The sequence below is a fragment of the Engraulis encrasicolus genome, chromosome 13, assembly GCF_034702125.1.
Source record: "Engraulis encrasicolus isolate BLACKSEA-1 chromosome 13, IST_EnEncr_1.0, whole genome shotgun sequence".
Taxonomy (NCBI): domain Eukaryota; kingdom Metazoa; phylum Chordata; class Actinopteri; order Clupeiformes; family Engraulidae; genus Engraulis; species Engraulis encrasicolus.
Genome location: NC_085869.1, coordinates 8,614,968 through 8,631,272, shown reverse-complemented (window position 1 = coordinate 8,631,272; position 16,305 = coordinate 8,614,968). Strand labels below are relative to the sequence as shown.

Below are 16,305 nucleotides of genomic sequence, written 5' to 3'. Positions count from 1 at the left end.
AAAGAAAGGCGCGCGCGAATTGCGTTAGTCCACGGTGATTTGCTGCTTCCCAAATCCCCGCGCACTGAAGCCATCAGCATTACAAACATTCCATAGACTAATTCCTAGACTTCATAACGAATGAACGCTGGAGATGCGGCGAACAGTGATTTTCAATACGAAATAGAGAGCAGGCTCGGGTCAAGCCACAGCGCCAAGACCTATCACAGGTAGGAGGAACTTCTCCAACAACTGTAGTGTCGGGGTAGGCAATGATTCCCCCAGTCGAGTCGACATGTCTCTCGCTAAGCAATTGCGTTTGCACCACAATGTTGGTGTCGATATTGCAACAGCTAGAAATTTTAGAAGTGGATTTACCTCTCAAAAGTTTGTTTAGCCTTACGAAATAGCCCAAAACAATAACTGACACTCCACAACCATCCATGCACAGCCACTGGATAAGGGTATTGTTGCACATTTCATTCTGATTGCAATAATTAAGTGAACGGCTCAAAGTAGCCACAGTGTGTTGTCTTGTTATTACAAAAAATAGGCCTATATATATAATACAGTAATATAATATAATAGGCCTATTACTGCGCGTTGGGGACCGCTGCACTACTGTAGAATATGTAGGTCTACTACGGGTGTTGGCCAATGAAAATTGTGCTTTTTAATTTGTATTTTGTTTTAGATGGTAGCCTAATGAAAGGCATGCTGCCAATCATCAACAATGTGACTATGTAGCAATGAGCTTCAAGGCTTAAGTGCATTTGCAAATCACAGAAGGCATAGGCTATAGCATGAACAATCACTTTGCCAATAAAACAATCAAAGGTGAACTAAACAGACCACAGCTAGAGGACATGAAAATGATAAAAGAGACAGTAGAACTATAATTTGGTTACGACTTGACGGTTCACAAATGCTATGTAGCCTATAGGCCTAAATGCATGAAACCACATCATGACTCCACTTATGTCCAAAACGAACTGAACTTCCTTGGCGGAGGTCTGCGTTCTCTGAATGCATTTCTAGTTGTAGTTAACTTCGGTTTGGGAGCAATAAAAAAACCTTCAGAGAAGGGACAGTTGGGATGAGTTTACTAACACTCCCCAGGCTTTGTTTTACAGTTGTAATTAGTTAGGTGACAGGCCTTCATTGACAAGGCAGAGGAGACATCGGGCTGCATATAGAAATTAATGTGTAATGAATGTGAATATACATAAATGTGTAATATGTTGTTCAGCCCTTTTAATGGGAGGCCTATAGTTTCTCCATGCGCCAATGTCATACTGTACTCATTGTTTTGCCATTTTGCATTTACACTGCGCGAATAACACCCCACCAAAAAAAAAGGCCCGCGTGAAAAGACCCCCCCCCAAACAGACAAAAAAAATTCCGGCTGCCCCCATAGTTTCCAAAATTTCTGTGGGAAACACTGAGAAGTGAAGAGCTTGGTGGGTATCCTTGTGCCTATTTAAGGTTAAGTGTGTGAGTGAATGTTAATTTTCTGTTGCTCTTTTAACTTTTTTTGCAGAGGTTGCTGGAGAGGTATGCAGCGATGGTCTGGAGGAAAAAATAGTCACATGGACTGGTGTGCATTCCAGTACTTGAAATGGTAAGCAATACTGTGCCTTTACTATGCTCACTCACTGGTGATCATGCACTAAATGGGGAATACATCTATCTGAACTTTGGGAGGAGGTTCAGACTCCCTTGGTGCAAATATAATCGTTTCAAAAAATCCTTTATACCTCATTCAATCAAGCTACTGAATAAACCGGGAATAAGAGAGATTGAGTGGGACAAAATGGACCTCTGCAGCTAGTGTTGGTACTGCTGGTGATGGATGGGGATGGAAGCTAGGGTAAAAGTTGGGAGGGGGATATGTAGACATGAATGTATCCCTGTTTTTATTATTTTTATGTTAATTATGGAATGGATGTAACCTAGTTATTTATTGCAGGGTGAAGGTGTGGTTGGTTGTAGGACGGTGTGTGTGTGTGTGTGTGTGTGGGGCGGGGGGTGGGGGGGTTGGTGGTACTGAGACTGGATGGGTCAGGGGCAGTGGGTTAGGACATCCAGATTTAGAGTTTACTTGAGCTACATTATTAACTGCACATTGAATGTGTGAAACTTGCTGATGTAACATGTTACATTCAAGGGTTCATTGGGCTAAATGTGGTTAAAATCATTGACCTGGGTTTACAAAGCTGGGCAATGTTGGGCACTTGTTTCAGACTATTGAAAGGAAGGAGTATGAGAATGTAACACAATGCTTAACATGAAAAATAAAACCCTTCATGAACCAACGGTGTATTTGGCCCCAAACTAGTGGCATACCCTTCAAGTTTCAACTGCACATTGGTCAAACACAATTTCAGCGTTCTGTGCACCTGTTCCATTTTTTCTAACAAGAAGTACACTTGTTACATTACATTTAGCTGACACTTTAATCCAGAGTGACTTGAAAGAGGTCATAGAGCATGAACTACTATTTGGCGGCAAATCACTGCTGAAAACCTGGGTCTGTGAAGGAGGGGAATGGACTTACTTTTCATTGTAGGTGGTGTGGTGTTTTATACTCCCTCTTACCCTCTGGCTTTTCACTTGCTATGTGGACTCTGTATGAGCATTGGTAGTCAGTCAAGAGACAAAATAAATGTTTCCCAAATCATTTACAGGACTTTGGTCCATATATTCTCGCTAGCTTAGCAACATTCTTCCTCTGAGGATATGTAAAACAAAACAAAAAATGAATAATAAGATATTTTACACACCCAGGTCAACAATTTTAAGTGTTACCCCTAAATAGTTGCCTGCCCTTTTAAAGATGCACCGTTTAGGATTGTTCCCAGATTAGTTATTGTGACTATGCTGCTCATTGAAACTACTACTACCTAATGTACTGCACAGCCATGGAGAAGATTAATCTTTCATGATTGAATGGTGTAATATTCCCAGCCATAGTGAATACTCTGTCTGAAATTGATGGTTATGGTAAGCATGTAAGCAGGTGGGGGTTGGGCGTGTCGAGCAATGTTGCCATCGAAACCCAAGTTTTTGTTTGTCCAGTTAAATAGTTGGCGTAAAGGGCAGAATGAATCCTCGTGCATTTCCTCCCGACAATTATATGTTCTCATATACTGTTTTATGGACATGCATGGCTCTGCTGTCAAGTGTTTACCTACAAGTACAATGTTGTAACATAACTCCATGAAATAACTTTCATTTGAAACCTCTCCCACTTGCTACCGCTTCATGGGACAAAGTTCAGTTTTAGTTACAATCCAGTTCCACATATTCCAGGTGACCTGTTTTTACCTGTCCAATTCAGCCTGGTGATTCGATGGTGGAACGATCACATGGTTGAATTAGACAGGTAAAACAAGGCCATTTGGAATGTGTGGCCCTAGATTGTAACTGAAACTGAACTTTTTCCCATCACTACGTTTCATTAGCATATCTTTCAGCCGAGCCCAACTTTCCCGCCTGCTCGCCTCGCTTGTTTACGTCACCAGCCTCTGCTTCCTTGTCGCTTCCCAACGGAAAAAGAAATGGAACGTCTCGCCTGCACAATGGGTTAGAGAGTTAACATTCTTTTTACTTTACTTTTGCAGATGCTGTTGCTCAGGCACATCCAGGTGCGAGGATGGGGGAGATCCGGATGTCGCTAAATAAAAGAATCTGTGAACTGCTTCACCAAGAGAAAAAGAAGTCCATGGACAGGCCTATGAGCCCTCTTGTTGACCTTGAGTGACTGAGGCTGCGGGCGGTCTGCCCCTGAATTCACCTTCACTTTCACTTTTTTTTTTTTTTAAATATATCTGAAGGTGTGTGTGTGCGCGCGCGCGCGGGTGTGTGTGTGGGTGCGGGCACGCGTATGTGTTTGTGTGTGTGCGCGTGTGTGTGCACGCGTGCATGTGTGCCAGTGCTTTATGTGAGGTGTTTCGCTTACCGGCCACAGCCACAGTTTTTGTTTTGTTTTCTTTTTGTTTTATTTGGGTTTTTTTTTTATTTTTTTATTTGGGTTTTTTTTTTTTTTAGAATATTTCTGCATTTACATTAAGTACAAATTACTGGCCAAAGTGGGAGACTGAAATTGTTACTGGCCACAGGCAAGTTTCACCAGCATTTGGCCTGTTGGCCGGTGTCGTTGTCAAGTCGTTTCCCTGCCTGTCTGCCCCTCTGTCTCTGCATGTGTGAGCGGTGGTGTTAAAGGGTCGGTTGGTTTCATGTTTTTAATAAACCAATGTCAACAGTTGAATGAATTGAATTGATGTTTGGTCTACTTCATAAATGCCTTGTATAAAGTACGTTACAGTATATTGTGTAGTGTAATGCAATAAGTCAATATATGATTTAATTAATAAGCCATATACTATGGGATATAATCCAATATATGCAACAGTATACTTTACAGTATAATGCAATACATTAATCAATATATGATTCATCAATAAGCCATATATTATGGGGTATAATTCCATATATGCAGTAATATACTGTACAGTATAATGCAATACATTATTCAATATATGATTCATCAGTAAGCCATATATTATGGGGTATAATTCAATATATGCAGTAATATACTGTACAGTATAATGCAATACATAAATCAATATATGATTCATCAATAAGCCATATACTATGGGGTATAATTCAATATATGCAACAATATATTGTACAGTATAATACAATACATAAATCAATATATGATTTATCAATAAGTCATATACTATATGGGATATAATTCCATATATCCAACAATATATTTCACAGTATAATGCAATACATAAGTCAATATACGAAAACGGCAATAATGTCTATATTCTCGTATACCGCAAAATATATCACTTTATATTGTGCAATATACTGCTGTACAATATAAAATGATATATTGGCAAACAATATATTGTAGTATATTATAATATATTTTCATTTCATATATTCAAAAATATATTTTCCTTCCGTAAGGGAGGGTGAGAGGGGAGAGAGCTAGAAAGACAGATCTGTAGACATGGGGAGATGAGCGAGTGAGAGTAATAGGGAACAGATGATGGATAGAACAAGACAGGAAGACAAGGAGAGGGAGAGAGAAAGACAGAGAGAGAGCAAGAGAGAGAGCAAGAGAGAGAGAGTAAGAGAGAGAGAGCCAGAGAGAGAGAGAGAGAGAGAGCCAGAGAGAGAGAGAGAGAGAGCAAGACAGAGTGCAAGAGAGAGAGAGCAAGAGAGAGACATAGCAAGAGAGAGAGCAAGAGAGAGCATCATGTATCCACTGGTGTGAGACGGTTGGCCGGTATGCTCCTGCAGCACGTATGGATAATAGGCAGATGTTGACATTCACTCAAACAGACACGTCCACACACTCTCTCACACACAGGCACTCAAAAATAGACATGCACACATGCACACGCGTGTGCACACACACACAACCACACACACACACACACACACACACACACACGCACACACACACACACACACGCACACGCACACACACAATACACAAACAATCTTTAGCACATACACATGCCCATACAGTACAGGAAGCAGACTAGGACACACACACACAAGCACATACTCACACACACACAAGCACATACTCACACACACACACACACACACACACAAGCACATACTCACACACACAAGCACATACTCACACACACACAAGCACATACTCACACACACACAAGCGCATACTCACACACACACAAGCACATACTCACACACACAAGCACATACTCACACACACACAAGCACATACTCACACACACACAAGCACATACTCACACACAGCCTTAAAACAGGAGGCTCTGTGTTGCTTGAGTGGTCATGTTCTGCCGTTCTCTCTTAACAGGGAAGACATGCTGTATACTACGTATGGATAATGGGCAGATGTTGACATTCACTCAAACAGACACCCACTATTGATAGCTTAAAATCTAGACTCAAGACAAAGCTGTTCTCAGATGCTTTCTTAAATTATTGAATGAAAAGACGGTAAAATAAGAGAAGACAAAACCCTGACAATTCTAGACTCTATCAGGTAAACGGAAAAAAGGAGGCCAGACTCCTCTGTCGTCGAACAGTTAAATTCTGAGGATTGAATGAAAAGACGGTAAAATAAGAGAGGACAAAACCCTGACAATTCTAGACTCTATCAGGTAAACGGAAAAAAGGAGGCCAGACTCCTCTGTCGTCGAACAGTTAAAATCTGAAGACTGCGTATGTTTTTCAAGGTTTTATGTTTAAATATGTTTTATTTTATTATTATTTTTACCTTATGTTTTATCTTAATGTTTTACATGTTTTTTGACTCTAATTCATTTCCTTCTTTCTTCCCTGTTTTCCTTTCATTTACATTTGTTAACTTTGTGAAGCACATTGAGTTGCACCTGTGTCTGAAATGCGCTATATAAACAAACTTGCCTTGCCTTGCCTTACTACAGATGAAAAGGCTGTTTCATACTGAGAATACAGAATATGTAGCAACTCCACACAAGCAATCAGATTTAATGAATTCATCCATTAGTGAATTTATTCACTGGCGTAACGCAAGCCCCCCCCCTGCAAACTACCGGGAATGGGCCCCCGAACGAAAAAAGAGGGCCTGATATCATGTGGAGGGGGCCGGTTTCTTTAAGTCAAGGGCCCATGTGGGCCCCCCACCTCGTATGAGCCCCCCCTTCCTCGCGGGGGCTGCGGGGGTATACTTTACGTCCCTGCATGCATTATGAAATTATGGGTTTTTGGAACTAAAACCCGCATATTGTGTATAATTATGACTCCTGAACATTGACATGGCGATTTACAGCATTGTATTTAAAAATACACTTGTCCCCATTAACTCATTGGCTGCCTTGGCCGTCGAATGACGTCATTTCAAATAGTGACGCCCCCTACCTTCGACGTCGTTCGCCGACAATTGCGTTTTTTTACAGCCAGGCCTCGAGGACGGTCTGACCTATCTTCTGTATAAATTTCAAGCCTCTAGGCATTTTCTAACTGTTCCTGTAGGTGGCAGAAGTGTCCTTAGGAACAGTCAAGGCATGGCTTAATTCAGACCAGGAGGAAATGTCAAGACAAAAACACCCCTTTTTTTACTATTATAATCTCAAAAGTAGCATAGCAAAATCATTTTTGAAAGTAAAGCACCTGTGACAGTAGTCTACTTTCTTGTCCTCTGATTTTAACACAGGTAGGCTACTGATTTTAGTGTCAGAGCCTGACCAAAAAAAACCCTTCCTCTCATGACCAAAATACAACCCCCAGTTGCTATCTAGCTAGAAGGCATTGCAGCTAGCTTGCCCAAAATACACCATGAGATGATCTGTGTGGCAACCTTTCATTTGGATAATGTGATCAGCCTACACAACATCAGGATGATGCTTACAAAATATCATCTAACAGGAGAATGCACAGGACTAGTGGTGATGTTGGGAATGCTTGGCTATAAATTTTGCTACGCTAGCTAGCTAGCTAGCACGAAATCGCTAACAACTTACAACTAAGCCTAAATACAGGAGCCTTGGTAAGTCAACTATTTTTACTCATTCTAGTTATTTTTTATGGATCTGTATAGTATGATCAGCTTACTGTATCATCAAAAAAGACAGGGGGGTTGCAGATTCTTGGAACAGAGTAGCCTTTGTGTCTGGTCAGATACAGTCAGCTCACATGAGAAAGCATTGCACTTAGCCTCAGACCAGCTAGCCTTCACCACTCCAATCGGCTTGTGAAATGTTGGATATGTGATCAGTACTTTATCAAAAGAAAATTCATTGAACAATATATGACAAGATCACTATAGCAGAACCATGATTACAGTAATCATCAATCTGCAAATTGTCCGCTCTGCCAAAGAAGCTGCAGTAAGCTACGCTAAGCGGAGCTGCCTGCCTACCTGCCTCCCTCCCCCACAAGACACAGCACGGTACTATTTCTGGAGGAAATAAACCAGCTGTTATTCGTTCTCCAACGAGGGTACAGAGCGCAAAATCAGAGGGAGAGGGAGAGGGAGGGAGTTCCCGGAGTTAGGGGCACCTGCTGTCATGATCCATTCTGCGCGCCAGCAACTAAGCCAAAACACCCTTGTTTGAGTCCACCCCCGTTATATTTCAGTATATTAGGTTGAAAAGGTCATACAAACGATCTTTTGTTCAGGCTACAGATGACAGAAGACTCTGTAATAGCATCTGATAGGTTTGGAGTTGTTAGGACGATGCCATTATGGGCTAAAACGTTTGCAGTTATAGTTCTACTTCAAATGGCGTTTTCTCAGCTTTTTGGCTAGAAAGCAGCATTTTGGCGAATTCCACTTAATTTCAACAGATGATTATGAAAGAACGGAAAGGGGTAGAGAGACACCGTTTTTTTTCTGCTGACAGATGAGCGTCTAATCTGTGTTTTGATAGGTATGGCGTTGACATAGACACAGAACTCAATTTTCTGTGAGCCTCCAAAAAACGCCCAAAATGCTGAAAAATCTCTGGCACTCCGAGGTACTCTTTTATGAAAGTGGCTGGCAGCCAATGAGTTAACATAGCATACAGGTAGGCAGAATCTTCAGCAGTTGGTCTCCAGCTGCCATGCAGTGTGGCTGTCAATTCTAACTCAATGGGAAACTCTTTTTTAAAGAAAAAATAATAATACCTGAAAAGAAAGTAATCGGATATTGTATGTGTGAATTGACAGGTCCAGGAATGTGGAGAGGCACTGACAGGTTTGAATGCATCGCACAGCTGCGGTAACAGCTCCCATCTGGAACCTGTCACATTGGGGAAAAGTTTTATTTTTCAACTTGGCAGCAACTGCTAAGCTCTTCTCAAAACTTCAAAAAAGTTAGTCACTACTCATCCGACGGAAGAAAAGAAAAGAAAAAGTTGAGTTGATGTGCGTTAGTTCAAGATGTGCTTTAGGAGGCAAAGTGGAATACTCTGAATACTTACTGAATACCAGGGCTGGACTGGGGAAGAAATAGGGCCCGGGCACTTTTGGCTTAAAGGGCCCCCTCAAGGGGAAGAAATAGGGCCCGGGCACTTTTGGCTTAAAGGGCCCCCTCAAGGGGAAGAAATAGGGCCCGGGCACTTTTGGCTTAAAGGGGTCCCTCATAATTAGCGGAAGAACTGATTCATCGGTGGGCACCACACCCTCGTGGGCCCCAATTATTATTATTTTTTAATCTGAAAAAAGGGGCCCACAAGGGTGTGGGGCCCACCGGGAAATGCCCACTATGCCAGATGGCCAGTCCAGCCCTGCTGAATACTTACTGCACTGACTTGGACCTGTGTGGAGTCCAGCGTACAGTAAGTGAGTCTGACGGCTTCTGCAGCAGAGTGTAGTTTGTTTACACAGGAAGTACAGCCTGTTCACAGATTTCCTTCAAAATATAAACACAAACATACAGGACATACAGAGGTGAAGAAGAAGTACTTCGGAAAGTAAAACCAGAGAGAGTACAGAGAGAGAGAGGTTCCATTGGCCCATTGTTTCCGGGTTCTACTATTGCAAGGGGGAGGGGGAGAATCCCCCTTTAGGCAGACCTAGGCAGACCTAAGGACTGTTCTATTCATTGTAGGAGTACTATGACACGCCCCTTTAGGCAGACCGGAACCTGGTCATGTTAGGTGCCCATAGCAACCTATTACATTGGCATATCTCTATACTTAAAGAATCTCTGGTAAAACCCCTGCTGCCAGGGACGTTGCTGAATATCTTGCTGCGTTGGGAAGCTGCATGCACACTCAAATCCCATCTCCAGTTAAACCTTGCCTGGTTAACACCAGACCTAATCACAAGTGAGATTAGGTCTGGGGAGTTGCCTATTGTAAATTCCGTAGGGGGCAGAATACTTGGCTATTATGACACACTGCCCTGCTCTCTGATTGGGCAGAGAAACTGTTAAGGTCGGAATGCTTGGCCATTATGACACAGGGCCCATGATCTTGGACGTTATGAGTCATCCTCGCCAGACTGTCTTTCAGATCGAAACGATTGTGTAGAACTAAAGGCAGTATGGGAGTTCCCAGGCTAAGTCAAACCTGACATTAAGGTTAAGGAGAGAAGCAAAGTATTAAATTATCTGGGAAAAGGGAGTCGCTCACTCGAACACTGAACACAGGGATACACAACTGTAGAGCAGGGGTTCCCAACCTTTTCCAACTTGGGGCCCACTCGAAATTGTCACAAATGTTCGGGGCCCACCTCAAGTCAAGTCAAGTCAAGTTTATTGTCAATTTCTTTACATGCACTGGTCATACAAAGAATTTGAAATTGCGTTTCTTGCTCTCCCATGCAGACATAGACTAATCTAGGTAAGGACATAGACAGTATAGACATAGACAGTACTCATACATGGACATAGACAGTATGGACGTAGACATTGCTCATACAGACATTTAAAGTGCAAGACTGGACAACAGAAGACTTGTAGAGAACATACATTAAGAGGAGGTATTTTGTTGTTCTTTTTTCTAAAAGTCCTTTATAGCGTTCTGACATAGTAATAGTAGCATTTGAAGAAATAAATAATTAAAAAAAGGTTTTTATTAAATACACCAGCATCAGTATGTGTGTGTGTGTGTTTGTATGTGTTTTGTGTGCGTGTGTGCGTGTGTGTGTGTGTGTGTGTGTGTGTGTGTGTGTGTGTGTGTGTGTGTGTGTGTGTTTAGTGCAGGTAGAAAGTGCGGTGTGCGTCTGTGTGTGTGTACCTGTGTATGTGTGTGTGTGTGTGTGTGTGTGTGTGTGTATGTGTGTGAGTATGAGTTGTGTGTCAGTGTGTGTATGTTTGGGTTTAGTGCAGAAAGTGCAGTGTGCTTGTGTGTGTGTGTGTGTGTGTGTGTGTGTGTGTGTGTGTGTGTGTGTGTGTGTGTGTGTGTGTGTGTGTGTGTGTGTGTGTGTGTGTGTGTGTGTGTGTGTGTGTGTGTGCATGTGTATGTTTTGAGTTAGTGCAGGTTGAAAGTTCAGTCACAGATGTAGTAGTGCAGGTGGAATGTTCAGTCGCAGATATGGTGGTGGGGATGAGGGGGGGGAGCGTTGTCAGTGGCCTGGCTGGCTAGAGGCTGACAGTGAAAGGGAGAGTGGGTTGAGTGTTCAGTATCTTGATTGCTTGATGCATCGTGCTGCTTGCAAGCCTGGTGGTACGGGAACGGAGGCGCCTGTACCTCTTTCCAGAGGGCAGGAGGCTGAACAGTTTGTGTGCAGGGTGGCTTGTGTCTTTGATGATCATCAGTGCTTTTCGGGTGAGGCGTGCGGTGTAAATGTCCTGCAGGGAGGGGAGTGGTACTCCAATGATCTTCTTCGCTGTGTTCACAACACGCTGGAGTGTCTTCCTGTTTTTCTCCGTGCAGCTTCCTCCCCACACTGTGATGCAGCTGGACACGACGCTCTCTATGGTTCCTCTGTAGAATGTTGTCATGATGGAGGGTGTAGCACTTGCCTTCTTTAGTTTGCGCAAGAAGTAGAGACGCTGATGGGCCTTCTTCGCCAGTGATGTAGTGTTGGTGGTCCAAGAGAGGTCGTCGCTGATGTGCACTCCAAGGAACTTGGTGCTGCTCACTCTCTCCACAGCATCACCGTCGATGGTCAGTGGTGGCAGTTGTTTTTGGACCCTCTGAAAGTTGACAACAATCTCCTTGGTCTTGTTGACATTCAGCAGGAGGTTGTTGTCTTTGCACCATCTGGCCAGCAGGTCTACTTCTTCTCTGTAGTGGGTCTCATCGCCCTTAGTGATGAGGCCCACCAGTGTTGTATCATCCGCAAACTTCACTAGATGGTTAGTGCTGTGGGTCGTTGTGCAGTCATGTGTCAGCAGCGTGAACAGCAGGGGGCTGAGAACACAACCTTGCGGAGCCCCCGTGCTCAGGGTCAGGGTGCTTGAGGTGTTATTCCCTACCCGTACTGCTTGTGGTCTCTGCATCAGGAAGTCCAGCAGCCAGTTGCAGAGGGAGGTGCTGAAACCTAGTTTGTCCAGTTTTCTGATGAGTTGTTGTGGTATTATGGTATTGAATGCTGAGCTGAAGTCAATGAACAGCATTCTCACATATGAGTCTTTATTGTCCAAGTGGGTGAGGGCTGGATGGAGGGCAGAGCAGATTGCATCCTCCGTGGATCGCTTGGCTCGGTATGCGAACTGGTAGGGGTCCAGGGTGGGGGGTAGGGTGGCTTTGATGTGTGACAGGACTAGCCGTTCGAAGCACTTCATGATTATGGGCGTCAGTGCTACAGGACGGTAGTCATTGAAGCATGATGGTGATGATTTCTTCGGCACGGGTATGATGGTAGCAGCTTTGAAAAGTGATGGGATGACTGCTTGCTCCAGAGAGATGTTAAAGATGTCTGTGAAGACATCCTTCAGCTCTTCTGCACAATCCTTCAACACACTCGGCCAGGTATGTTGTCTGGGCCAGCTGCTTTGCGTGGGTTGATGGTGGCCAGTGTCCTCTTCACACTGGCAGAGGACAGGTACAGGGGTTGATCATGGGGGGGAGGGGGAGTTTTCTGTGGATGAGTGTCATTTTGTGCTTCAAAACGGGCAAAGAAACTGTTCAGGTCGTTTAGCAGAGAGGTGTTGTTGTCACAGCTTCGTGGTGCGGGCTTATAGTCCGTGATGGCCTGTATGCCCTGCCACAGGCTCTGTGCATCTCTGCTGTCTTTGAAGTGTGTTGTTATTTTGTCCGAGTATTCCTTTTTTGCTTTCCTGATGCCCTGGGACAGGTTTGCTCTTGCTGCTTTTAGGCCAGCTACGTCTCCTGCTCTGAAGGCTTTGTCTCTGGCCCTCAGCAGTCTGTGAACGTCTCCTGTGAACCATGGCTTCTGGTTGGCTCTGCTGGTGATGCGTTTTATTTCTGTAACATCATCAATGCATTTTGTGATGTAGGAGGTCACAGTGTCTGTGTACTCCTCAATGTCAATGTGGTTGCTGTGGGTGGCAGCTGTTTTGAACATGTCCCAATCTGTGGTTTCAAAGCAGTCTTGTAGTCGTGACACGGATCCCTCTGGCCATTTTCTCACCTCCTTCAGAGCTGGTTTGGTGAGTTTTACCTTTTGTCTGTAGGCTGGCAGTAGCAGAATCGTTAGGTGGTCTGATAGGCCGATGTGGGGGATGGGCTTTGCCTTGTATGCTCCTTGTTTTGGGGTATAAACAAAGTCCAGGGTGTTTTGTCCTCTTGTTGGAAAGTTAACATGTTGGTGAAATTTTGGAAGAACTGTTTTGAGATTTCCGTGGTTGAAATCTCCCATGACCACTGTGAAGGCATCTGGGTGTGCATCTTGTTGTTCACTGATTCCCCGATGCAGCTCGTTCAGTGCCTCGCTTCTGGCGCTGGTGGTATTGCTAGGAGCGAGGTAAACTGCGACCAGTAGAATGGCGGATATTTCTCTTGGTAGATAGAAGGGTCGGCACTTGATGATCATGAACTCCACTAGTGGAGAGCAGTGTCTCTGTACCACCGTAGCATTTTTGCACCAAGCATCATGTGTGTAAACACATATTCCTCCCCCTCGTTTTTTCTCTGCAAGGGCTCTGTCCGCTCGGTGGCACGTAAGTTGCTCCAGTTGTAAAGCCGAGTCCGGTATGCCGTCGTTCAGCCATGATTCTGTAAACACGGTTACACAGCAGTTCCTCACAGTTTTGTTCGCTGATCTTAGTAGCCGTATGTCATCCATCTTATTGTCCATAGATCTTACGTTTGCCAAGAGAATTGATGGTATTGCTGGACGAGTTGGGTTGGCTGCAAGCCGTGTTTCGACGCCACCTCGTTTGCCTCTCTTCCTAATTCTGGAGCACCTCTTTCGCCGTCGCCATGTAGGCGAAGCAGACGGGTCCGATGTATGCCGCCGTAGTATCCCAAGTTCTTCCAGTGTCTCTATTGGTATATCCAATACATCGCTTGAGTTGTCCATTCTTATCTGCAACAGCTGTTGCCGACTGTACATGCGTTCCGACATAGTTTCCGACGATAGACATTTCGAATGACACATTATAACACAAATAAACACTGCGAGTTGGGAGAGTAAGGAGTCGCTGCAGCTACGTGCGCCACATCCAGGTGCACACACCTCTGACCCGATTACGAATAAAACTCACATAAATCAGCAGCAACACACACCAAAATGTGATTATAATTTTTAGAATATTATTTCAAGACCCACTTGGTACACCTTCAGGGCTCACCAGTGGGCCCCGGCCCATAGGTTGAAAATTACTGCACTAGAGAGCTCGCTGTCTAAAGAGGGCATGCTCTGCGGAAATGGCAGAATTGTCTACACCTAATTAAAGTTGTCTACACTTAATTAGAAAAAAAACTTGAGGCATCTGAGTGCACTTGGGTTCAAGTTTTGTGATGTCGCCCTGGGCTGTGTGCTGTCACAGAAAAGCAGAGGTGTGAAAAGTAAAAGTAAAAGTAAAAAAAGAATCATAGTTTCCTTTCAACACAGGTAACTTATCTGAGTAACAGTAGACCTGTGTACTTGTCTTACCATCAGCTGACTCTTTGCTGTTTGGATCAATTGTGTGGTGGGTTCTTTAGGCTTTCAGTAACAACACAGTCTATTTACCTCATTAGGTCCAATGGAATAAATGGTGTGACAGCTATCTAATATCATGTGCTAATGTTGTACTCTAGAGAGCTAGTGTTTCCCTGGCTTCAGTTTTCTGACATGACCCAAGGCTGTATGCCACCAAGGTTGATCTGATATCACCAAGTATTTACTGATCCAGGATCAACATCAAAGTTGTTGACCCAGGATCAACGTTACAGGTGACCAATCTGGGATCATTTGTGAATGATGATGTCATAGCCCTGAGACATGGCAATTGCAAATTTCCCTCTTAGCAGAGCAGTTAAGGCCGAAGATAGTTCACTTTGGTAGCAAGCATGAAAATTGGCACACATGTTCTTTAGAATGCACTCTTTCAGCATAGGGCGTTGTCCACGCAAAAAATCCAAGATGGCCGCCATTTTTCTAAGATGGCCTTCCTCTCCAATTGAAAATAAGGCCAAAAATAGTTCACTTTGGTATGCAAACATATGATTATTAGACATATGGCACATATGTTCATTAGAATACACTCTATCTCCTTTTAACCCTCACCATTTTGAGCATGCCATACCGTGAATGACAAGGGGGTCTCATACTTTCTCAAATCAGAGATAAGATTGATCCAAAAAATATTAATTATGTATGTTCCTTTTAGTCCAGAAATGCTGATCATATATAGGCTACTGTACTGTAGGCCTATATGCTTTTTACATGACATGTTGTTTTCAGTCATCAGTTTTGTGTGGGAAGGCACAAGCCTGTTTCCATGAGGTAGTAGGACTAGTGGGGTGTGTTATGTCAACATGTCATCCTCTGTGTGATTAGACTCATTTTCTGAGCATACAAACAGAAAAGGAAGAAGGAGAAGTACACAACAACGTTGCATTGAAAGAGGGATTTTATTACAGTTGAAGCATTTCACTACAAATTGCCCACCAAAGTGAATGGCAAGTAATCATGGTGATGTACTCCTATTTAGAGAGGGAAGAGCAGGAAGCCACTGAAGGTGCAGTGATTATCCCCATTGTCATAGAGCCTGTTGCCTGTTGGGATTCTCAGGTTAACCACATCTCCCACCTCCAGCTGCAGAGTCAGACCATTGGACAGATATGTGTTCTGCCCATCATTGTCATATTCACCTTGCCAATTAAGGGCCTGTCCATTTTTAACCATTCTGATAATCATGCGGCGTGAGTGTAGCATATCCATGACAGTGAACCTGAAGTAGTAGACACCCCTGACTGGAGCTGTGAAGAACCCAGTTATGCTGCTGTAGGCTTGTCCAACATTAGTGATGACTCTACTGAACACTAAATTCAGGTCTGTATTCCCAGCCTCTACATATCCTGAGTTAGTCAGACCTGCTGAGAATGCCACCTTCGGTGCTGTTTTCATCTCTGTTATCAGATTCTCTACTTCAGTCTCAGTGGCTAACAATTTGATCTTCAATGTTGTCAGCTCTGTACTCTGTACTCTATTCATCACTTCAGCTTCACTGGCTGCCACTCTGGTCTTCACTGCTGTCAGTTCTTTCTCTTGTGCTGCAGTCACCCTCTCCAGAGCCTCCACCCTCGTCTCACTGGCCACCAGCCTTTCTGCCATCACAATCAGCTTTTTGTCTTGCTCATTGTTGTCAGTCTCCATTTTGTTCAGTTGTGCTTTGGTGATCTGCAGCTCATCCTGAGTGGATTTCAGAATGGTTCTCTGCTCCACCACCATGTCTCGGAGTTCCTTCAGCTCAGCATAGATGTCTAGCTGGGTAGAGACTTCAGC

At 43.8% G+C, this 16,305-nt stretch overlaps 1 protein-coding gene and 1 long non-coding RNA gene across 2 annotated transcripts in view; one reads left to right on the top strand and one right to left on the bottom strand.

The window, feature by feature from the left end:
- Positions 1-4,258, top strand: part of LOC134461522 (uncharacterized) — a 6,275-nt gene extending 2,017 nt beyond the window's left edge. The window contains exons 2-3 of the long non-coding RNA XR_010037317.1: positions 1,520-1,600; positions 3,603-4,258. This is a non-coding gene — a long non-coding RNA (uncharacterized LOC134461522). The remainder of the gene's footprint in view (positions 1-1,519; positions 1,601-3,602) is intronic.
- Positions 4,259-15,389: 11,131 nt separating this feature from the next.
- Positions 15,390-16,305, bottom strand: LOC134461521 (complement C1q-like protein 2). The gene has a single exon (XM_063214423.1). It carries the CDS (start codon positions 16,249-16,251, stop codon positions 15,508-15,510), a length of 744 nt encoding a protein of 247 aa, XP_063070493.1. The 5' UTR covers positions 16,252-16,305; the 3' UTR covers positions 15,390-15,507.

Excerpts from the sequence above, each read along its gene's own strand:
- LOC134461521 (XM_063214423.1), bottom strand. The coding sequence starts at position 16,251 with ATGGTGGTGGAGCAGAGAACCATTCTGAAATCCACTCAGGATGAGCTG.